Consider the following 23,452-nt stretch of genomic DNA (forward strand, 5'->3'; position numbering starts at 1 on the left):
GAGGGAGGGGGAGGGGGAGGGGGCGGGAGGGAGGGGGCGGGCCCGGCTGTGCTCTCCGTTCGCCGTTGGCTCCGCCACCGCTGCCGCCACCACCGCCGCCTCACACACTCGGGGAGCGGGAGCGCGGCGCGGACGCGAAGCCGCCGGGGCTGCTGTGCCCAAAGCCAGCCGGAGCCGAGCCTGAACCGCAGCGCCAGCCAGAGCCGTGCCGTGCCGAGCCGCAGCCCGGGCCGGGGCCGGTGGCGGCTCATGGACTGCAGGGCCCGCGGCCTGCGCTGCCCAGAGGCGGGTAAGCATCGGTGGCGGTGGAGGCGGTGGTGGCTCCCGGCCGGGAGCGGCCATGGCCGGCGGGAGCCGAGGGAGGGGCGCTCGGCCGAGCGAGGCCACGGGGGCCCGGTCGGTGCTCAGCGCGCCGGGGCTGAGGTGGGGGCGGTTGGGGTTGCGGCTGGGGCACCCTGGCCTCCAAGGTCCGCCGCAAAAAGCCGAGCGAGGAGAGCGGGTGCTGGACTGGGCTCCAGCCTGGGCGCCCTGCACCCCGGAGCGCTTGGAGCTGCGGGGATAGGGGGGCTCCAGCCGCGCGAGGGATGGAGATGGCCTGGGGCAAGCCCGCAGCCCCCAGTTGGAAGGGGGGCCGTCCCCGAGCATGTAGCAAGCGAGGACCCTCATTCACAACGCGCGCGCGCGCGCGCACACACACACACACACACACACACACTTGTTGGGCGACCAGCTCGGATCACTCAGGCGCTTCCAGCTCCCCGCGGGCACCCGGAGGGCCAGATCACGGACATATGTACACACATACATACATATGTGCACACAGGCATACCTCCCGCACACCGGCGCCCACTGGGGCACCGTCAGTAGCTTAGAATCTGCTTCAGCTTCTGCACGCTCAGCAGCACGGACACACAACCCGTGGCCATATAGAGCAACAAAACACAACCGGGTGTGACATTCGGCGACACGGACACACAAACGCAATCTCATGCCCTCACATACGAGTGTCACGGCCACAGTTCGCCAGATGAACACTCAAAACCCAGCCCCGCACACACATATTCCTTTAAGGCACACACCCTAACTTAAATTATGTTACACTCCTTGGCCAGAACACAGGTACACAACACATGTCTCGCTTGCACCCCTCGACTGCACCCATAAACACAGAACCCAGTGTTTCAGCACACTCCTTGACGGCACACGCCCTAACACAGCAAGTGGCACCCACAGCAGAGCCTCACGGTCACAAACACAGAATCTACTGCTTCACACATCTTAACACTGGGTGTCACACACACCTTCCACCAACAGTGTCACATTACACCTTGCAGCGTATACACACAAACATACACGCTCTGTCCCTCTCCCTCGGAGGCCAGATTCCGTCAGGGGAAGCCGCCGGGCCACCCGGAGAGCCCCTAGCGCCCCTTTCCCCTTAGCGCTGTACAGTGAGTGTAAATTTCGGCCCAGCGGGAACCCTAGGGGCTGGCCGGACCTGCTTCCCCGCTGGCGCCTCCCCACCCCCACTCCGGGGCCGGCCGGCCGGGTATTCCCGGAACGAGCTGGACCTGGCAGGCCGCGCCAACCCGCCTCCCCGGAGCTCCAGGGCCCTAGGTCCCTTTGCAGAGGGTGCAAGCCTTGGGCGGTGTTTGCGACCCTCTTCGGACCATTTAGCTTCGTTCTCCGAACCACCTGGATCCCCAGCACACCTGGGGCCCACACAGCTGTGTCCCTCTCACACCTGGGCGTCCTCTCCGCCGGGTCCCGGCTGCAGGCCAGAGTCGTGTGTGAGGGCAAGGCCCTGGGACCCGGAGGGCACGCGCGCGGCACGCGCAGGAGCACAACTGGCAGGCGAGAAGGACTCGCACCCCTTCCCCCCAGCTACCCTCGGGAGCCCAGACTTCTGGCCTCAGTTTTTCAGCAGTGGTCGGAGACCATTCCTTCTAGCAGGAAATATTCGGGGCTGCTGTGAGGTCTTTGACGATTGAGAGTGGGGCAAAGCCCCCTTTTCCGCCGTCCGCTAGAGGGTCCGTTTTACGAGAATTTCTCCTCCGGGCCGGGCTCGCTGCTTTGTGATTCCGGCGCTGGCTCCCTCCCCGCCCCCTCCCTGCGCCCGCTGCGCGGCTCTAGCCGACGCCGGCTTGCCGGGGTCCCTAGGCTGAGGCCCGAGAGGCGGAGGAGGAGGGAGTCCCCGCGGCGGCCCCTGGGGCGGGGGGCACCAGGGACACGCCGGTGAGGCGCGTTCTCACCGCGCCGCGCTCGCGCCTCGCCCTGGGCTCGGGAAGGCCTGGCGTCGCCCTGCTGAGGGTGGGGGTGGGGGTGGGGTGGGGCCGGCCGAGCCGGAGGCTGGCGGAGAACAGCCGCCGTCCCACCTCCCCCGACACACTCTCCCGCGTCCTCTGGGAGGAGATACCCCGCGCGCAGGAGGTGTACGGGGAGCGCCCGCTGACCGCGGCGGTGTAGGCTGGGGTCTGCCCCGGCCGGCAGAGTCCGGGAAGTCGTGCCAGAAAGCGCCGGGAGCCTTGCATTACCTGCTCTGGGCCAACCCTTGGTAGCTGCCAGGAAGGAGAGCGCGCAGAAGGTGTTTGTGACAGCCCAGAGGTCTAGGTGTGTGTAGGGTGGAGGGGTGTTACTTTCTTGACGTGGCGATCTGGGAGGATTGAAATGTGTAATTACGACCAGACCAGGGGATGGAGTGGAATCGAGGAGAGAGGGATGAGAGGGGCCTCCAGAGACTGCCAGGGGCGGGGTGGTAGGGGAGCAGGTCTGGTTTCAGTTCTGGCTGCATTTAGTTTCTTCCCTTCCCTCCCACCCAATCCCCAATTCCAAAAGGGATTTCAGCTGGAAAGGGGGGTCTTGCTGGTAAGGCGTCCTCCTGGCAGACGGGCTGCTGCTGTGGCTACTTGGTCAGGGGAGCTGGGCTAGGTAGAGATAGTGAGCTAACTGCTGCGGAGAGTGGGTGGAAGGGTCAGGAGAAGGTCTGCAAGGGTGGGGGGAGGAGCTGAGCAGGAGTCAAGGCTGGGGGGAGAGGAGATGGGAAAGGAGGAGGCCCTTCTGATACGGGTGAGGTCTGCCCCTACCATGAGAGAGGACAGTTGGTGCTGCAGAGAGAGATCCTTTCAACCATGTATTGAGCACCTACTGTCTGCTAGGGCCCATGGTGGGTGATGAGGATGCAGTACTGTAGTAATACAGACACCATCCTTGCCTTCATAGGTCTTCCCACCTGGCAGGGGATTGGATCATTTATTTATTGAACCAATGAGCACCTACTGTTTGCCTGATGTTGGAAATAAAGTGCTCTGTTCGGTGATGGAAAGCTATCTGTCCTTTACAATGTAATAGACCTTAATGCATCAGCTCTCATTTAATCCTCCCAAATAACTTCAAGAGGCAGGATTATTTCCATTTCACAATATGGAAATATGTTCAGAGAGGTAAAGTCACCTGGCCAAGGTCACACAGCTAGGAAGTGGTGGAACCAGGGTTTGAACCCCGACAATCTGACTCAAGAATGCAGGTGCCTGGAAACCCTGCAGAGGCTAACAGAGGGTTGTGAAAAAGAAGGGAGAGGAGCTGAGGGCTGTGCACTTATTCACTGTGGGAAGCCTCTGAACAGCTCCACCCCACACAGCCCAGCTTGCTTACCCTCCTCTCCCAGATGTTTGCTATGTCCCTTGGTGTTTTGTGCCCACAGTGGTGGTGACTGTTGTGTAACAGTGCAGGAGTGAGGGTCAGGGCTGACCTGGCCTCTGGGACAGTGATGTCTGCCCCCGTGTGTTTCCTCTCTGGCCACAGCATTCAGCCGGAAATGGCCCCTGGTCCCCGAGGTGGACTGTCAATGAAGGTTCCAGGTGAACCCTCACCACTGTTCTCCTTCCTCCCCAGATGTTGACACAGATGGTGTTTTCCTTGGTCTTCCCTGGACTCTGCCCCCTCACACCTCACTGTGCTCCTCTGGCCTGAGAAGAATGAGTCACTGTCCCTACTGAGGCTCTGGCTTCTCAGGGTCCTGGGTGCCCAATGTCGCTAGGTGGAGGTGGGGACACCCCTGCTGGGAAGGCAGCCAATGCCTAGGGAAGGGCAGATAAGGCACTAATCGCTTCAAAGGGGACTAATGACTCCCAACAACCAACCACCAGGACAAAGTTCAGGGATGGTGGGAGCAGGGGGTAGGAAAGGCTGCCTCACTGCCACTCCTGGCTGTTCTGTCTCTCTGTCTGCATCCTGGGAGGCCTGGGTTCCTTTGGACCTTGAACCCTAGGCTCTCTCTTTCTCTTTCACTCCTTGCCCTGCAGGTTTGGCAGCCCAGGGATCGTGTGTGTGTGTGTGTGTGTGTGTGTGTGTGTGTGTGTGTGTGTGTGTGTGTGTGGGCAGGGAGGGTGGGCGGCAGGGGTGGTACATAGCAACCACTGATTTCCATTGATTTGCCTTCCCCCATCCAGCCTTTTCCTAACTCATGTGAGGAGGCATTCTTATTTCTCAAATCCCAGCTCTTCTGCTTACTACTTCTGTGACCTAAGGCAATTATTATTTTTGAGCCTCAGTTTTATCATCTGTACTATGGGGAGCCATAAATTAATAATAAATAGTACCCATTTCAGTGGGTTGGGAGGATTAGATGGGAAATGGATGTAAATGTAGTAAAATCTCTCGGGGAGTGTTAGTTGGGTTGATGATGATAGTGAGGAGAGTGATGATGATAATAAAGGTGATGATAATAGAATTTATACTTCTTTCTTAACTCCAAAGACCTAGAGTACCTTAAAGTTGTTCCCAAAAGGTTCCTGACCCTTGCTGCCTCCACCTTGCTGCCTGGGGGTTTCTCCAGGTCCCTCTTCCAGAATCAGAATTCCTAAGGGTGTAGCCAGATAATACTCTTTTTTTTCGGTACGCCGGCCTCTCACTGTTGTGGCCTCTCCCGTTGCTGCGGAGCACAGGCTCCGGACGCGCAGGCTCAGCGACCATGGCTCACGGGCCCAGTCGCTCCGCGGCATGTCGGAACCTCCCCGACCGGGGCACGAACCCGCGTCCCCTGCATCGGCAGGCGGACTCCCAACCACTGCGCCACCAGGGAAGCCCCCGATAATACTCATTTTAAAGGAACTCTCCAGGTGCTTAAAGAGCCTAAACTCTCTTCAGCTCTTATTGGGCAACCAACTCTGGGCAACCCTCCCCCGACCCCATTTCCCCCCCAAATTCCTCCTTCCTCCCAGGAAACCGCCCCCCCCCGCCCCCAACCTTGCTTGCCTTGGATATTCCCTTTTGGTTTTCTTCCCAACTCAGAAGTTAGATACCACAGTCCTTTCCTGACCCCTAAGGGTGACAGGGTGAGTGAGAGAATGTGTATGAGAGTTAGGGGGCAGGCGTGGGGAGGGGGGGATGGGGGGAATGTGTCACAAGCATGTGCTATGTTTGTGCTGCCTGGAAGGCCTGAGGGGTTAGAGCCCCTGGTTGTGACCCAAGATGGGGAAGGAAGCCCCCAAGGTCAGTGCTTAACCTGTAGCTCTTAGAGCGGCTACAAATCAAAGTCACCCTGATGGTGCCAGACCACGGACCTCTGAATTTGTAGCCAAAATTTGTGAGTGTTCATTTTTCTTGGAAAAATCTGCGGTGTGGTTTCATAAAATTCATAAAGGGGAATGTGACCCAAAAAGGTTACAAACCGTTGATCTGGAGGGAGGGAGTGGAGGCAGGCCGGCACTGCTTTATTTCTCCTCTTTGTCATGTTTAGGGTAACTCCCAAGTAACGCCCACCCTGCCAAGACTTCTGCACGGAATTGGTGCTCACATGATCCCATGTTGTGTGTGTGCTGTGCAAGGGAGGGCAGGATAAGGTGCCCAGAAGGGAATGAGGTTCTTTGGAGACAGGTGTGTTTGGGTTGAGGCGTGTTGGTAAGATGAGCCCAGTGCCAGGTCCATGCAGAGAGAGGGGAAATGGCTGGAGGGTCGATCCAAATAGAGCATCAGATAAATTCCTCCCTCCTTTAAAGAGATTAAGATTGCAGCTGAGAGCAAACACACACGCTAATCTGATAACAGCCTCACAGGCGTTGAGCCTATTAGTGTGAGGAGTGACCAGGGAGGGGCTGTGCTTGTGTAAGGCATCTGCATTCAATGACCATTTGCTGAGAGTCTGCTAGGGACCTACACAGAGAAGGATTAAATCAGACCCCAGGGAGTTCTCAGTGGAGTAGGGAAATTGGGCAAGAAAACAAGCAGTGACCATACAGAAAGTTCCAGGAAAGGCTAAGCCTGAGAGGTAAAATAATCACAGTCATTCATGAGCTGTTACTGAGTACCTACAGTGTGCAGGGTCCAGGGCAAGGCCCTGAGGATGTAGGAGTAAACAAAGCAGAGGCTCTCCCAGTCTCCGCTCACAGTCTTATAGGAAAGAGAAACAATTCACAAGTTATTTCCCAAACAGCTACCTAACTACAATTGTGAGTGCTTTGAGGGAGCATTTGTTGAATACTCACTGTGCTAGGCATTTAGCCCACATGATCTCAAACTCCCTAGGAAAGAGGTAGTATTATCCCCAGTATTATCTTCCTTACAGATAAGGAAACTGAGGCTCTAAATCAATTGCTCCAGCTCACGCAGTCAGAAAGTGGGCAGCTGGGGTTTGCCTCAGACTGTCTGATGTCACATTCCCTGCTCTTCTCCACTCTGCTGCCTTACATCTGTCAAATGGGTACAGCCCAACAAAAGTGACAAATAGTTCTTGAGTTAGAACCACTGTCAGCTCCACAATGACAGATTGCATCTGTCTTGTTCGCTGCTGTGTCCCACTGCCCAGGATAGAGACTGGAATGTTGTAAGTGCCCAATAAACGCTCACTGAATGCATGAATGAGCACCTATAGTACGCCCAGCTCTGTGAAGGTGAATGGGTGGGGGCTGGGGGCTGAGTGTAGGGAGCCCTGTCCCTTCCTTCAGGATGCTTGGAGAGGAATAAGTTTAGAGAACACAGGAATAAGTGCACAATAACTGAGATTGAACAACACGGGCGGGCGGTGTCCCAGGCTGCACAGTGATTCATTGCCATGGGATTGGCAATGAGTTGGAGGAAGGAGAGGTCACCGAGGGCTGAAGAGGCCTGGGAAGGCTTCCTGGGTGACCAGAACCTGCCTTCAGTGGGGTGGGTGTGGCCTGTGACAGGGCGTGGGGTGGGATTTCCAGGTATGGGGCACATACTTCAGGAGCTAGGGAAGGGAGATTGAGCCTCTGCTGAAAATACTGGGCTGAAGACTTTGGATTTGAATAGAAGGGCTGGCCATGGTCGTGGTAGTGCTGGAGAGGAGGAGGGAGTCAAGGCTGGGACTTAGCTGGAGGGTCTGGCTGGGGTCTGCTGATGCACAGCTCAAAGCTGGGGGAGATGGGCAGAAGAAGCAGGCTCTTGTGGTGATGGCGGTGCAGCTTGTGGTTGGCTGGGGCATACAGGGCTCTAACTGGAAGGATTTGGGGGTGGGCGGGGAGAGGCAGGTATGAGATGGGACTGGACCGATTAAGCGGGGGAGGGGCCAGATGTTCACTGAGAGACTGAGCAGGGGTATGGGGCGTGGTCAGGGCAAGGCTGCTGGTGTTATTGGCAGCTCTGTCCCAGTTAGACCTGCTGGGCTCCTAGTTGCTAAGGATAGGCCGGGGCAGCTCCCAATGCCAGTACCAGGGCTAGTCAGCTCTGACCACAGTCCTGACCCCAGTCTTGACGTCTACTCTCTTCTTCCACATACCTGCCCGTGTCTCTCCTCCCCCCCACCGCCCCCCACCCCGGTGGAGAGAGAGGGTAGAGGAGCCCCGGGAACTGTGTGTGTACACACAGGTGTGAGTGCCCAGGGGCATGTTTGTTTGGAAGGGGGTCGGGGAGGGCTAACACCCACTCCACAGCCCTAACCGTTTTCAAGCCTTGATTGGTGCCCAGTCCAGGCTGGCCCTTTGAGGGTGGGGACATGGGCACTAGGGTGATTACTGCCGGGAGAAAGGGATCTGAGATGTCCTACCTCCTGTGCATACACTGACTTGGCATCTCAGAAGGGAGAGGAACGTGACGTCATCCCTTCTCCCTGCAGCCAACGTGAGTGGCCCTCAGTGTGGGCGGCGATGATCCAGGGTCTGGGGAATGTGAGGGTACCTGCGTCTCTCTCCTACCTTGTATGTGGCGGGGGGTGGGTGGGGGGTTGTTCCTGGTCTTGCTCTTCCACTTGCTGTCTCTCCCGTATCAGGGTAATTAGCATGGGTGACTATGGCAGGATGCTGGTGAGAAGGAGGTGTTAGGCAAAGCACAGAGTAGAGAGCAGGGAGGGAGGGAGGGAGTGTCAGGTGTGTCAGGGCGTTCCACGGGCAGGAACTGCTCTAGACCTGCTCCTCCAGCTGGGGCAGACACCGCTGCTACACCAGCTGTGGGTGACACTCAGGGTTCTGGGTCTTGGAATCAGTGTTCTGTACTGGGGCAGAGCTCTCTCCTGGGAGATCAGTGTGTAGGTGACAGAGGGGGAGTCGGGGGCTGGCTCTGGGCAGCCCTCAGGGCCTGGGCTCTCCTCCCAGCTGACCCCCTGTTTTGTCTCCCTCGCGTACAGCCCTCCTGATTCTGGAGCCTGCCCGGATGGGGTCCCCGAGGCGCAGCCCAGGCCCCGGGGGGCAACGGTTGCTGCTGCCCGCCTTGCTGCTGGCACTTCTGCTGCTGCTGGCTCCATCCCCAGGCCACGCCACTCGGGTGGTGTACAAGGTGCCAGAGGAACAACCACCCAACACCCTCATTGGGAGCCTCGCAGCCGATTATGGTTTTCCAGACGTGGGCCACCTATACAAACTAGAAGTAGGCGCCCCGTACCTGCGGGTGGATGGCAAGACGGGCGACATCTTTACCACGGAGACCTCTATCGACCGCGAGGGGCTCCGTGAATGCCAGAACCAGCTCCCTGGTGAGCCCTGCATCCTGGAGTTTGAGGTGTCTATCACGGACCTCGTGCAGAATGGCAGCCCCCGGCTGCTAGAGGGCCAGATAGAGGTCCAGGACATCAATGACAACACGCCCAACTTCGCCTCACCAGTCATCACGCTGCCCATCCCCGAGAACACCAACATTGACTCACTCTTCCCCATCCCCGTGGCTTCGGACCGCGATGTTGGCCCCAACGGTGTGGCATCCTATGAGCTGCAGGTGGGGCCCGAGGCCAAGGAGCTATTTAGGCTGCAGGTGGCAGAGGACCAGGACGGAAAGCAGCCGCAGCTCATCGTGATGGGCAACCTGGATCGGGAGCGCTTGGACTCTTACGACCTCACTATCAAGGTGCAGGATGGTGGCAACCCCCCACGCGCCAGCAGCGCCCTGCTGCGAGTCACTGTGCTCGACACCAATGACAATGCCCCCAAGTTCGAGCGGCCGTCCTACGAGGCTGAGCTGTCTGAGAACAGCCCCATAGGACACTCAGTCGTCCAGGTGAGAGGCCCCTCCATCTAACTGTCAGGGTGACCCACATTTAGAAATGGGAGCCCACCCCAACCTCGTGAGAGTTCCCTTCACTTAAGGGCAAGATGGCCAAGATATTGTGGTGAGATCTCTTTTCCCCAGCCCCCGCCTGGTGAGACCTTCCCACAAGTCCACCACACCCCAGCAGGGGATTTACTTTCCTCTGTCAAGCTATTCAGGTGACAGTGACATAGCATATGAACAGTGATCCCCCCATCCCCGAGGCAGACTCAAGCTGGAGAAACCTCTGCAAAGTGAAACCCCCTCCCAAGTCAAATGATATCCTCCTCCCCAGCCAAGTGAGCTGAGCTGGAACAAGTGAACTGCCTTTTGTCCAAGTAGAATCTCTCCAGAGATGAGAATGTCTTCCCAACCAGGGCCCCTTTAGCCACATGCGAGTTTCCTGAGGCTGGAGGACAGAGACTTGCTTTGCCCATGCCTGACAGTCACATGAGATCATTTTAGCCAGGTGAGTCCTCAGAATTCTAGAAAACTGTACACAGATGTCTATACACCCACCTCCTCCCCTAGGCACAGGGTACCCATGGGTGTGGGGTGCTGGGCACAGTAGGGGGAGTCGGTGGCCTCTGCTGAAGCTCTCAACACCCCTCTCGATGGGAACTGCCCCAGGGGCTGGGCAGCTTGGTGGGGTCAGGGCCTGGGAGAGAGCAAAGAAAGCATCCCTGCAGACAGGTGGGCGTATCTCCCACTGTCATCTCAGCCCTGGCCTCCTGCCAGCCCCAGCTCCGTTCTCCTTCCCCATGGGCTAAAGCTGTCTGTCTTTGATACGAGGGAGCTGAGGAGGGCTCAGCTTGCCCTGCACACCGTTACCCATCCTGGGAAACCCTTCGTCTCAAGTCCTCAAGCTGAAGCAGGGCATGGGGAGGAGGTTGGGCCATTTTTTAGAGGCTGGTGGACTGGAACCTGTAGAAGAGAGACTGAGAAAGAAAAGGGAGACAGACGGTTGGGGATGGCAAATAATAATAGCCTAGGTGCCAGGTACTGTCCTGAATACATTATGTGTATTATATCACTTAATCTCCACAGTACAATATAAGCATTATCCCCATTTTGCAGATGGGGTACTGAGCCCACAGAGATTAGGAAACTTGCCTGGTAACACCCACTTGATGTATTCAGATTCCACCTTGGCCACATCCAACAGTTTGGCTTCAGAGCCCATGTGTGTAAGAGCTGGGAAGTGGGATGAAGCAGGAGAATGGGGCAGAGACGAGCTTACGGGGAGACAGAGCAGAAAAGAGAGGATGGGAGAGAGCCAGCAGTGGGAAAGAGGCAGAAAGAGAACTGAGCAAGATGGGAGGGAAAGAGAGACAGAAGTCACGAGTCAGAGACAGAGACAAAGAGAGGTAAGATGGCAAGAGAGGCAGGCAAGGAGGTGGGTGACCAATCTAGAGACAGGGAGACAGTGGGAATCATATTGAAAAAGTTGGTGACAGACTGGGGGAACAGGGGGATGGAGGGGCGAGGAGAAACCATTAGAGGGGTGAGCAGAGACCAGGTAGCTCACCAGTGTTTTCACTGTCAAAAAAATCCTGATGGGAAGGAAAGGAGACTAGCAGTGGCCTGAGGGCCTGCTAGGTGCAATGCCCAATACTGTGTCAGCACCGATTTTCAGAGATGGATGGACAAAAAGAGGGATAAATGCTATTTAGGGAGCACTTGCCATGTGCCAGGCAGTGTTAGGCATTTTTACACTTATCATCCCATTTAATCCTCACCACAACCCCGTTAAATAGGTTCTATTATTATCCCCATTTTACACATTTGTAGACTGAGGCTTGCGGATGTTAAATAATTGGCCCAAGCCCTCATAGTTGGGAAGTGGCGGAGCTGAGATTTGAACCTAGGACTCTTGCTCTGCTCCCCAGAGACTCTGCCAAGTTGCACCTAGCCTGTCTACCCCCTACCCCCTCCTCCCCTGCCCCCACCTGTACTGCCATCACATTCTGTTGGGCTGTGACCTAACTCCATCCCTCTCGTTTCTCGCTGACCAGTGCTACCTTATGACCATTCCCACCTGGCTCCTGTTGCCCCATTACCACCCATGTTTGTATAGACTTGGGCCGAGTGTGTGTCGGCCTTGGTGTGGGAGGATGTGCCCACTGCAAAGGGACAGACAGTTCATTGTGTGATGCTGGGAGCCCAGCCCGCTGCCAGCAGGCTCTGTGGGCTGCACCAGCCCCTCCCTCCTGGCCGCAGGCTCGGCTGGATTCCTCAAGTTGTTGCCTAGCCAGCGCCAGCCCTGGGAGGGGAAGAGAGATGAAACAGGTTTCCCCGGTTTTCACAGAGTAGTGACCTGACCTGGCCTGGCGGGCTCCCTCTGACCCACATCCCTACCTGGCTCCTTTCAAAAAACAAGTCCCCTCACCTGTGGCCTCCAGAGGGGCACGTGGGTCTCCATTCGTGTGCCAGTAGACACGTGCATAAACACATACCTTCTCACATAATCACAACACGTGTGTGTGCCTGAATGCATGTTGCACACATATGTCATGCATACACACCATCTCTACTACTCACATCTTTCCAGCTCTTCAGAAGGGTTTGAAGGCCAGTTTAATTGGGTGGAAGGGCTTCCCTAGTTGCTGATTGGATCCTCATCGCCATATTTGGGTGGACTAGTATAGGAGCAATAAGTAGAGTTCAATTCTGCCCTGTCCCATCTCTAGTAGTAGCTTGTAGCACCACTGAGGATTTGTGGTCCGTATCTGTGCTCTTCAGGGAAAAAGATGAGTAATACATGCCAAAGTGTCAGGATTGGGAAAAGGGCAGGGCATGCATGTGCTGCTTTTGGAAAGGGTGCCTTGTTAGATTAGTTGCATCTGCCATGCTTGTTGGAAAGGCAGCAACGTGTGTCGCTTAATTTATCCCCAAACTAACCCAGCACTGTTTTCCTTGTTTTTTCCCCCTGCCCTGTAGGTGAAGGCCAATGACTCCGACCAAGGTGCCAACGCAGAGATTGACTACACATTCCACCAGGCGCCCGAAGTTGTGAGGCGTCTTCTGAGACTGGACAGGAACACGGGACTTATCACTGTGCAGGGCCCCGTGGACCGCGAGGACCTAAGCACCCTGCGCTTCTCGGTGCTTGCCAAGGACCGAGGCACCAACCCCAAGAGTGCCCGAGCCCAAGTGGTGGTGACCGTGAAGGACATGAACGACAATGCCCCCACCATTGAGATCCGGGGCATAGGGCTGGTGACTCATCAAGACGGGATGGCTAACATCTCAGAGGACGTGGCAGAAGAGACAGCTGTGGCCCTGGTGCAGGTATCTGACCGAGATGAGGGAGAAAATGCAGCTGTCACCTGTGTGGTGGCAGGTGATGTGCCCTTCCAGCTCCGCCAGGCCAGTGAGACGGGAAGTGACAGCAAGAAGAAGTACTTCCTGCAGACCACCACCCCGCTCGACTATGAGAAGGTCAAAGACTACACCATTGAGATTGTGGCCGTGGACTCTGGCAATCCCCCACTCTCGAGCACCAACTCTCTCAAGGTGCAGGTGGTGGATGTCAATGACAATGCACCTGTCTTCACCCAGAGCGTCACTGAGGTCGCCTTCCCAGAAAACAACAAGCCAGGTGAAGTGGTCGCTGAGGTCACTGCCAGTGATGCCGACTCGGGCTCCAATGCTGAGCTGGTTTACTCTCTGGAGCCTGAGCCGGCTGCCAAGGGCCTCTTCACCATCTCACCTGAGACTGGAGAGATCCGGGTGAAGACATCCCTTGATAGGGAACAGAGGGAAAGCTACGAGTTGAAGGTGGTGGCAACCGACCGGGGCAGCCCCAGCCTCCAAGGCACAGCCACCGTCCTTGTCAACGTGCTGGACTGCAATGACAATGACCCCAAGTTTATGCTGAGTGGCTACAACTTCTCAGTGATGGAGAACATGCCGGCGCTGAGTCCAGTGGGCATGGTGACGGTCATTGATGGGGACAAGGGGGAGAACGCCCGGGTGCAGCTCACGGTGGAGCAGGACAATGGTGATTTTGTTATCCAGAACGGCACGGGCACCATCCTCTCCAGCCTGAGCTTCGATCGGGAGCAGCAAAGCACCTATACCTTCCAGCTGAAGGCCGTGGACGGCGGCGTCCCACCTCGCTCGGCTTACGTTGGTGTCACCATCAACGTGCTGGATGAGAATGACAATGCACCCTTTATCACCGCCCCTTCCAACACCTCCCACCGGCTGCTGACCCCCCAGACCCATCTGGGTGAGACGGTCAGCCAGGTGACAGCTGAGGACATTGACTCTGGTGTCAACGCTGAGCTGACCTACAGCATCGCCGGTGGCAACCCTTACGGACTCTTTCAGATTGGGTCACATTCCGGTGCCATCACCCTGGAAAAGGAGATTGAGCGGCGCCACCACGGGCTGCACCGCTTAGTGGTGAAGGTCAGTGACCGCGGCAAGCCCCCTCGCTATGGCACAGCCTTGGTCCACTTGTATGTCAATGACACCCTGGCCAACCGCACCCTGCTGGAGACCCTGCTGGGCCACAGCCTGGACACGCCGCTGGACATCGACATTGCTGGGGATCCGGAATACGAGCGCTCCAAGCAGCGCGGCAACATCCTGTTTGGCGTGGTGGCGGGTGTCGTGGCCGTGGCCTTGCTTATCGCCCTGGCCGTGCTCGTGCGCTACTGCCGGCAACGGGAGGCCAAGAGTGGCTACCAGGCTGGCAAGAAGGAGACCAAGGACCTGTATGCCCCCAAGCCCAGCAGCAAAGTTTCCAAGGGAAACAAAAGCAAGGGCAAGAAGAGCAAGTCTCCCAAGCCCGTGAAGCCGGTGGAGGACGAGGATGAGGCCGGGCTGCAGAAATCCCTCAAGTTCAACCTGATGAGCGATGCCCCTGGGGACAGCCCCCGCATCCACCTGCCCCTCAACTACCCACCAGGCAGCCCTGACCTTGGCCGCCACTATCGCTCTAACTCCCCACTGCCTTCCATCCAGCTACAGCCCCAGTCACCCTCCGCCTCCAAGAAGCACCAGGTGGTGCAGGACCTGCCACCAGCCAACACTTTCGTAGGCACTGGGGACACAACATCCACGGGCTCTGAGCAGTACTCCGACTACAGCTACCGCACCAACCCCCCCAAATACCCCAGCAAGCAGGTAGGCCAGCCCTTGCGGCTCAGCATGCCCCGGCCCCCACCCCACCCCTACCACGGGGCCATCTGGACCGAGGTGTGGGAGTGACAGAGCTGGTGTCTCGGGCCTGCCGTGCTTACCAGCCCGTCAGTGGTGGGAGGTGGAGCCAAAGATAGGGGGATGCTGGGACCACTGATGACCCTGCTGCCTCACCCAGGCTTGGAGGGTCGGGCAGAATGAAAACTGAGGGTGTGCTCCGTGTCCCCCCACCGCCGCACTGGGAGAGGCCTGTGACTTGTCACATCCTGGGACACTGGACCAGCTGCTGGGTCCTGCAGGTGGGGACTGATGGGTAGGTGAGCAGAAGGGTTTGGAGGCAGGAGCGGGGAGGGAAATGGAGAAGAAGTCTCCTCCAAACGTGGGTCTCTGTCCGAGACCAGCCATGGGTGCTTCTCTAGAGGGGAAAGGGGGAGACCTGGGGTCCTGGTGGGTAACCAGGTGGACGCTCTGTCAGGGAGGGGGGCCTCCCCATTTGTGCCTTCTCTGTGTGCTGTGTGTCACCCTCTTCCCCACCCCAGACTCCTGGGGCTGGGCCCCAGTTCCCCTCCCCCAGCCCCAAACACTTCGCCCTGATAATAAAGTTCTCTATTTTTGGAGTTTTGGCTTCTTATTTTCCTGGAACTGAGAGAAGGAGCGAGAGAGACTGGAAACAGCCCTTTGTTTGATGTCCTGCCTCAGTTTCCCCATCCCTGCTCTTTGTCCCTTCCCCCGTCCCAGACCTTCCCCTCTGCCCCAACCCTATCTTAATTGACCAGCCCCCGCCCCGCATGACCATGTCCATGATTGGGGGAAGTGCTTTCTGAGCAGGCTTCAAATGGAGCTGTCCAGCAGTGTCCCCTTCCCTCATGTTTGTGAGACCTCCCTGGGAATGGCACCCTTTACCAAGAAAGCGGATGGAGATGCACCCAAGTCCTGCCCTTTCTCCGCTGGCTGAGACTTGACCTTTCCCATTTGTGCACATCGAGCATCTCCCAGCAGAGCTCAGAGCAGCTGGTGGGGGTGGAATGCAGCCTGGCTGCCTCAAGTGAAGGCAGAGAACCTCTTAATTATACCAGGCACCTTCCCTCGAGGTAAGATCTTCCCAAGTCCTTTTCCCAGCCTCTTCATCCCAAAACTGCTCAACGCCCAGCAATTAGCCTGCTCTGCCCTGTGTCTCCCCACCATGGTCACCAGTCTGGGCTGCCGGGAGGGAGGGCCCAGGGAGAGGGGAGGATATCCCCCAGTGCTATGGACTGACCTGCTCTATATCCCCACTGCTGACCAGGGCTGAGGCGCCCTATCCGGCCCCCTCCCTTCCCTTCCTTCAGCTCCTTGCTCTGGCCACCCTGAGCTGCTAGCTCTCACTCACTCTCTCTCTCTCCTTCTCTCACTTCTTGCTCTCCTGGGTCTGCCCTGTCTCTGGCTGTGCCTGAGGAGGAGGCTAAAGTCTGGGTGAGGGGCCTCGGGTCCTGGGGGAGTCTCTGAGGCCAGAGGCAACCTGTCTCCATGGCGACTGAAGAGGCTTGAGACACTCCCAGGAGGTCCAGGGTGCCAGCTCTCTACTCTGATTCCGTCCACAAACTCCCCAACGCCCCGGGGTACCCCCAAAGTAAAAACTCCTAGGGGCTTTGGAGGAGTGGTGCATGGGGAAGTGAAATCTGGTTTCATCACATTTCCCTCGGACAAATAAGCATCTCTAGGGTGACCTCCAGCAGCTCCTGACCAATCATTCTTTCTCTTTTGTTCCTCTCCTTGCTGCCACCGCCTCTCTCTTTCTTCTGTTCCTTTAGCTCCTTAATCTCTTTTTCTTTCCCAAGGTCTGAGGGATTATCCCTTACTTGGCTCCAGTCCAACCCATCCATGGAGCCACACTGAACATTCAAACACAACAAAACCACAACACCACTGTCCATTAAAACACATAGGCTGAATCCCTACTGTGTGCTCAGCATAGTACTAGACCTTGAGGAAAAAATGGTCATATTTCTACAAGACATACAAGTAACAAGATGAGGCAGTTAAGAATCGTGGTGTGGATTCTCACCAGTGAGAAGTGCCATATATTAAAGCTTTTCCCAACTTGTTCTACCACTTCTGCCACTGCTTGCTTCCATTTTTTTGAGTCCTTACCAGGTGCAACGTACCATGCTGAGCATTTTATGTGAATTACCTCATCCACTGCTCATAACTCTTTGTGATGCAGGTCGTTTTACAGAAGTGAAAACTAGTTAGCGATGGAGTCAAATTCAAACACAAATCATCAGGAAATCTGATTGCCAGAGTCTGCTGTTTTCCGTTATGCTATAAAAAAAGGGGTTCCAAGACTAAGTTCACATTAACCTATGAAAGGCTCTGCAAAGCCTGCAAGAAGGGAAAACCTGTTAAACTTTGTATAACTCTGGGTTTTCCAAATTTATTTGACCATGGTGCCCCCTCCCTTTCTTTGAGGCACATAGTATGAGAAAATGTGCATAGGACATGAGGGTGGGCTTCTGGGAGGGGAATGAGAACCTGGAGCCGGCTCTTCATAAAGTGAGGAACAGGAGTTGGACGGGAGGCTGAGCCAATCCTGAGGCGGGAGTGAGCTGGACGGGGGAGCTGAGCCAATCCCGAGGCGGGAGTGAGCGTGACCAAGTTGGAGGCAGGGGGAGGGCAGAAAGGGGATTCTGGCTGGAGTGGAGGGTATAGGAGGGAGCTGAGACAGGAGACTGGAAGACTGTAGGTTGTAGAGGACATAGATGCTTTGCCAAAAATTCCTTAAGAAGAAGTGGGAGGCCCTGAAAGCTCATGAGTTTTGGATGAACTGAGTTTTAGAGAGTTTACTGGAGTGTATGGTGGATTTAAAGTGGGTAGAGGTGAAGGTACAGGACTGCACCTCTAAGGTCTGAGCAAGGATGGTGGAAAAGGGCATGATGGATGGATGGATCAGGCTGACCTTCTGGAGAAATGACCCACAGGACTCAAGGGATAATTGGATATGGGATAGGGATGGGGAGTGAGTGGAGAGCTACCAGGATCCCCAGATAGATATCATCCTTCTGAGTCTGGGTGGTAGGATGATGAGATCATTGCCCATGCAGAAGCTGATTAAAGAAAAAGAATTTGGTTTCAGGCATGTTGAATCTGAAGGGTCCACAGGGACAGCTGATTGGAAATAACCAGCAAGGGTCTAGAACTTCTGGACTAGGGTCTGAGAGAGATTTTGGATCTAGGCTTTTTACGATTTGATAGTCATAGAATGATAGGGAATATTTAGTGTTGAGTATGACCCAACCCTCCATTTTACAGAAAAGAATCATAGGAAAAAGACCAAGTGATGTGCCTAGGAGGCAGGACTGAAGCCTTGGATTACCAGGCACAGGTTCTGCAGGGAGGGAGGGCTGCTGGCTAATGTCTTAAAGAAAACTGGAAAGAAAAACACCCAACAGCCAGACTGCCCGGTGCCTCCCAGACCCTCCTGGAACCTATTCATTCCATCACCAGGTGGACGTGCTCCTTTACATCCTCCCAGCCCCAAGTATCAGGTCAGTTTTGGGGATCTTGTCTGTCATCACCCAGACCTTTCAGTGTTTTGGATCCCAACATGGATCTTGAGAAGGGTTGCCTATGCCTGAAGGTGGGGTGGGAGCCAAGGTGGGAAGGCAGCTCCAAAGCTCCCTGTGCTGACAGCCTCCCTTACCCCAGCTGCCTTGGATGGCACGGAAATTGTGTAGGGTGGGTCTGCAAACCTGGGACACCCTCCTCTGGCCATCTTGAGAACCTCCTATTGAGAGTTTTAAAGACAAAGCACCACAAAGTCTTAGAGGACTAGAAGGAGCCTGGAGACCTGTCAGCAGGTCCCTGGGCCTGGGCTGCTCCCACCCCTGGCCTCCAGGGGCCCGGGTCTGCGGCCTCCACAACTTCTAATTTCCAGTTGGCAGGAGAACCAGTGGTGGTCCCAGGTGGGTGTTTGGGGGATGGGTTGGTTGTACCGAGTGCCAAGCTGAGGTTGCCAGGTTCCTGGGATGATTGTCAACCCATGGCAGGCAGGCAGGGCTGCTGTCTGGGAGCAGCCTGTCACTGTTGCCCTCCCTCCACCCCAGTCCCCGCTCCAAGCTCCTAAATCCCGGCTCTAACAAGCCACCGGCCCTTCCCGGAAACTCCTTCCTATTTCCTAGAAGGAGTCTCCATTCGAAGAAGCCAGCCTTCGGAATCCCTGATGGATGCTGGGCCCCTCCCCCTATGCCCAGGTCCTCCTGGGCCCTGCCCTCTCCAGTTAATACTGTTTCCTGATCTGGAGGACTGGGGAGTTTCCACTGTTCTGCTACCCCACCCCCAAGGTGCCCTGGTTTGTCATCAGGCTCCCTTTCCCTCTTCCTTCCCACCTTTTTCCACTCCCAGGCCTCTCTGAAGGGGAACGCAGTGGGCACCTGGGTGGGTGGGGACTCAGCAGGGAGTCCTGCCTATGGCATTACAGACCAGGGCTGAGGAACAGAAGATCAGAAAGAGGTTAGCACCCCAATGGATGGAGGCAATGAGAAGTTAACAGAGCAATGAGACAGATGAGGAGCTGGAGTCTGGAGGGTGCTATTTGGAAATCAGGGAACTGTTCTGGTATTGGTGAGCTGTTTTGGAATTAGGAGTCTGTCCTGCTTTTAGGGAGCTGTTCTAAAAACTGGAGGCTTGCTGGTGTTTAGAGGCTATGCTGGAATTAGGGGAGTTGGCTGGTATTGTGCTGTTTTGGTGTTGGCTGTCTGGAATTAAACAGAGGCTGTGCCAGTACTGGAAAGCTGTGCTCTAACAAGTGGTTATACTGGATTAAGCTTATTGTGCTGGCCTGGGAGCTATCATAACACTGCGGCCTGTGCTGTGTTGGGACTTCCAGTGCGTGGTCCTGGCTGTCCTGGGAGCTGACCTAGAATCAAGGGGCAGTCCTCTATTAAGGTCTCTGCCTTCTGGGGGGTTCTGCTGCGCTAGGGGCCTGGGCCTCTTCCTGGTTGCTGTTGAGGCCTAGAGGGCTAGGAGCTCTGGGGGCGGGCTTGGCTGTAGCCTGGTGCGGTGGGTGGCCCCGCGGCGCAGGCTGGCTGGCCGGCAGTGACACTCCCTCTCCCTGCAGTTACCTCACCGCCGCGTCACCTTCTCCGCCACCAGCCAGGCGCAGGAGCTGCAGGACCCGTCCCAGCACAGTTACTACGACAGTGGCCTGGAGGAGTCTGAGACGCCGTCCAGCAAGTCATCCTCGGGGCCCCGACTCGGTCCCCTGGCTCTGCCTGAGGATCACTATGAGCGCACCACCCCCGATGGCAGCATAGGAGAGATGGAGCACCCCGAGAATGGTGAGGGGACCCCAGGAATGAGTAGAAGCCTGAGAGTGATGACAAGACCTTAGACATAGCCTCCATCTCTTGAGCTCTCGTGTATTCAGCAGTAAACACTGTGCTGAGTGCCTTCTGGTATATATTCATTTAACCTTCACAACCGCTCTCTGATCTGAGAAGTTTATTGTGCCCCCTTTACAGTGGAGGAAACGGAGGCTCAGAGAGGTTGAGTCACTTACCCAAAGTCATATACAGGAAGTGACGGAGCTGGAGGGATTCAAACCCAGGCACCTCTGACTCCAAAGACTTTGAAGTCAGTACTACTTTATTCTGCTTCCTGGGAACACAGACCCTGAGAATGGGGGCCAGAGGGCTCAGGTAGTGGTAAGGGAACTTTGAGGGAATCTTGAGATAATGAGAGCTCAGAGGGCCTTGAGAAAAGGGAAGGGACCCTGGATGCTATGAGGAGCCCAGAGAAGGGTGTGATGATCCCCCTGACGGGAGGAGAGGGAGTGGGGAGGCCCAGGGAGGGGAAAGGCTTGTGTGGGAGGGGCTTGGAGGGTGATGGCAGACGTGGGATCTGGGCTGGAGCAGAGGTCAGCATGGGAATGGATGGGGGGCGTGTTGTCAGAATGTATGTGTGTAGTGCGTGTGTGTGCGTGAAGGCACCTCTGGTGGCCCATGGTGGGGAGACTAAATCAGCTTCCCCTTGGGATAGAAAGACTCTCCAGCTTAGAGCTATCCTCAGGTCTCGTCCCCTCCCTCAGTCGGAACTCCCCCAGCCCGCCCCAAGATGAAAAGTTCCACAGCTCACCCCTCGGGCCCAGGGCTCTTGTCTAACCTCCCAGGCCCCGGGTCTCAGAGTGCCCTCCATCCCCACCCTGCCCATCCATGCGCGATCTCACGCCCGTCTCGTCCTTTTTGTGCCCGCGCAGAGCCGGCTGGCCGGAGCAGGCCCTGAGGTGGACTGCCAGGTATGTGGGAGCTGCTCTGGGGTCTGGGGTCTGTGGGACTCGGCCCAGCACCCAGCCCCGCCCACCCAGTGCCCATGCTCTGCTCCGTGCCACGTTGGGTCCCTCCACTCTGCCCTGAACTGAAGAGCCCTGGAGGGTTAACGACAGAGCTGTCCCCTCCTCACCTTGCACTGGCAGGAGGCCAAGCCAGGGCGGGTGGTGCCAGGGGAGTCCCCACCCCAGGTGGTGCCGCTCAGTCACATCCCTGGGTGGGGAGGCACCGCCTGGTACTGTCCCCAAGCGAGGGCGGGACAGGGGCAACCGTGATGGGAAGTACTCAAGGCCCAGACGTTCCCATGGAGACCCCCGCTGCCCAGCAACCACACTGGCTACTGCTGATGTCAGACGGCCAACTTCTGTTCCCATGGGTGTTCTGGGCAGGGAGCCGGGGCAAGGCCAGGGGTGGTGGGTGGTGTAGGGGCCGGAGTGAGGTGGGGAGGGGCTGCATGAGTGTGCTTGTGGATATGTGAGTGTGTGCTTCCATGCAAACCCCTGGCTTTGTAGCAGGGCCTTGCTATGCTGGCGTGGGGTGGGGTCCCAGGGCAACTGGGAGCATGGTGAGGCTGGAGGGGGCTCAGAAGGGAGGCATGTGCCCACCTTTGTCTGAGGATAGAGATGCCTGGTGTAGATTTGTGTGTCCACACCTATCTGAGGATAGGGGTGTGTGTGTGTGTGTGTGTGTGTGTGTGAGAGTGAGAGAGTGAGAGAGAGAGAGAGAGAGAGAGAGAGAGCGAGAGAGCGAGAGAGAGCGCAGTAGAGAGAGAAAGAGATTGTGTCTTTAATGAGGATGGGGGTTTCCTCACCCCTGAGGGTAAATGTGCATGTTTCAGCCTGTCTGGAGATAGATGACGGAGTGTGTAGATGGGATGTGTGTTTGTGCACCTGTCTGAGGGCAGGTATGGTGGATGTGTGAGAGGAGAGCTGGAGGGTGGGTGAGAATGGAAAGAATGTGTCTATTTAAGGACAGATTGCGTGTGTGTGTGTGTGTGTGTGTGTGTGTGTGAGAGTGAGAGAGAGCCCGCATGCGGTGGATGGTGGGAGGGTGTGTGTCTATTTGAGGGTGTGTGTGCCTGTGAGCTCAGTGGGCAGGAAGGGGCGTGCACCCCTGTTCCAAGGCGGCATGGAGGCGCTGGTGGGAGGCTGTAGAGCAGAGCTCTGCGAGGCTGCCCTGACTGAGGACCATCCTCCCGGCTCTCCCCTGCAGACCTGCGCCCTTTGCCTGACGTCGCCATGACGGGCACATGTACCCGGGAGTGCAGTGAGTTTGGCCACTCCGACACGTGCTGGATGCCTGGCCAGTCGTCTCCCAGCCGCCGGACCAAGAGCAGCGCCCTCAAACTCTCCACCTTCGTGCCTTACCAGGACCGAGGAGGGCAGGAGCCTGCGGGCGCCGGCAGCCCCAGCCCCCCGGAAGACCGGAACACCAAAACGGCCCCCGTGCGCCTCCTGCCCTCCTACAGTGCCTTCTCCCACAGTAGCCATGATTCCTGCAAGGACTCGGCCACCTTGGAGGAAATCCCCCTGACCCAGACCTCGGACTTCCCACCTGCAGCCACACCGGCATCTGCCCAGACGGCCAAGCGCGAGATCTACCTGTGAGCCCCCTTCTGGCCGGCCGGCCATCCCTTCCCCAGCCGCCGGCCAGCTCCCAGGCGGGCCCATGCCAGGGCCCCTGCTCCTGATCCCTCCAGCGTGGACTTCCTGGCCAGGGCCCTGAGTGGGGGGGTTACTGGCCTCATGACCACGCTGGCCCTTCCCCCATGCAGGGTCCAGGTCTTCTTCCCTCACTTCAGCCCCCAAACCCTAGGGAGCCCCCTCTTCCCCTTTATGGGGCTCCCCCCAGCTGATGCCCAAGAGGGCTCCTCTACAATGACTAGGCTCCGGTCCCTCAACTTCCAGGGATCACCCCCTCACTTTGGGCAGATGGTAGAGTCAAGGGTGGGCAGCACACTTTTAACTCATTGTGTCCCGCATGGCCAACCAGGGCGGGCATAGGATGCCCCCATTCCCGCCCTGCAGCAGGGCTGAACTGGGGAGCCCCTCTCCCTGGGAACTCCCAGAGGAAACTCTTGACCGCCAGGGGCTCCCTGAAGGGCTGTTGTTACCAAAGGTGGGGTGGGATGGCGGTGGGAGTGGGGCAGAGGCCTTGTCTTCCTATACTGCTCCTGGGCTGGCCCACCTGCCTGCCGCATGCCCATGCCTGGTCCCATCCGGGCCGCCCCCTTCCCACTGGTCATGCAGTGTCTGTATATAAGGACCTTGGAATGATGTCCCCATTTCTGCCTGATTTGCAACTTTTCTTGTTGATGTTGTGTTGTCTCGGGGGACCCCTCTGGGGGGGGACCTGCCCTGCACCCCCTCCTCCCTGCCGCAGTGCCCCCCACCCCAGGCCTCTATTGTTCCATGTTGTAAATACCCCTGGGGCTGTGGCAGGATGGGGGTGCCGGCCAGGGAAACAAGGGGGGTGGGGGTGGGGATGGGGGAACACTCGCCTATCAGCAGAGCTGGGCTTTTATTTAA

General features: G+C 57.0%; 1 protein-coding gene across 1 annotated transcript; it reads left to right on the forward strand.

Annotated features, from left to right (window-relative positions):
• Positions 1-210: 210 nt before the first annotated feature.
• Positions 211-22,531, forward strand: PCDH1 (protocadherin 1; the record flags this gene model as incomplete). Its single annotated transcript, XM_079703272.1, has 5 exons — positions 211-289; positions 8,579-9,441; positions 12,412-14,607; positions 19,718-19,937; positions 22,137-22,531. Exons 1-5 carry the CDS (start codon positions 250-252, stop codon positions 22,529-22,531), a joined length of 3,714 nt encoding a protein of 1,237 aa, XP_079559398.1. The 5' UTR covers positions 211-249.
• Positions 22,532-23,452: the final 921 nt, after the last annotated feature.

This window comes from Hyperoodon ampullatus (genome assembly GCF_949752795.1).
Source record: "Hyperoodon ampullatus genome assembly, chromosome: 4".
NCBI lineage: Eukaryota > Metazoa > Chordata > Mammalia > Artiodactyla > Ziphiidae > Hyperoodon > Hyperoodon ampullatus.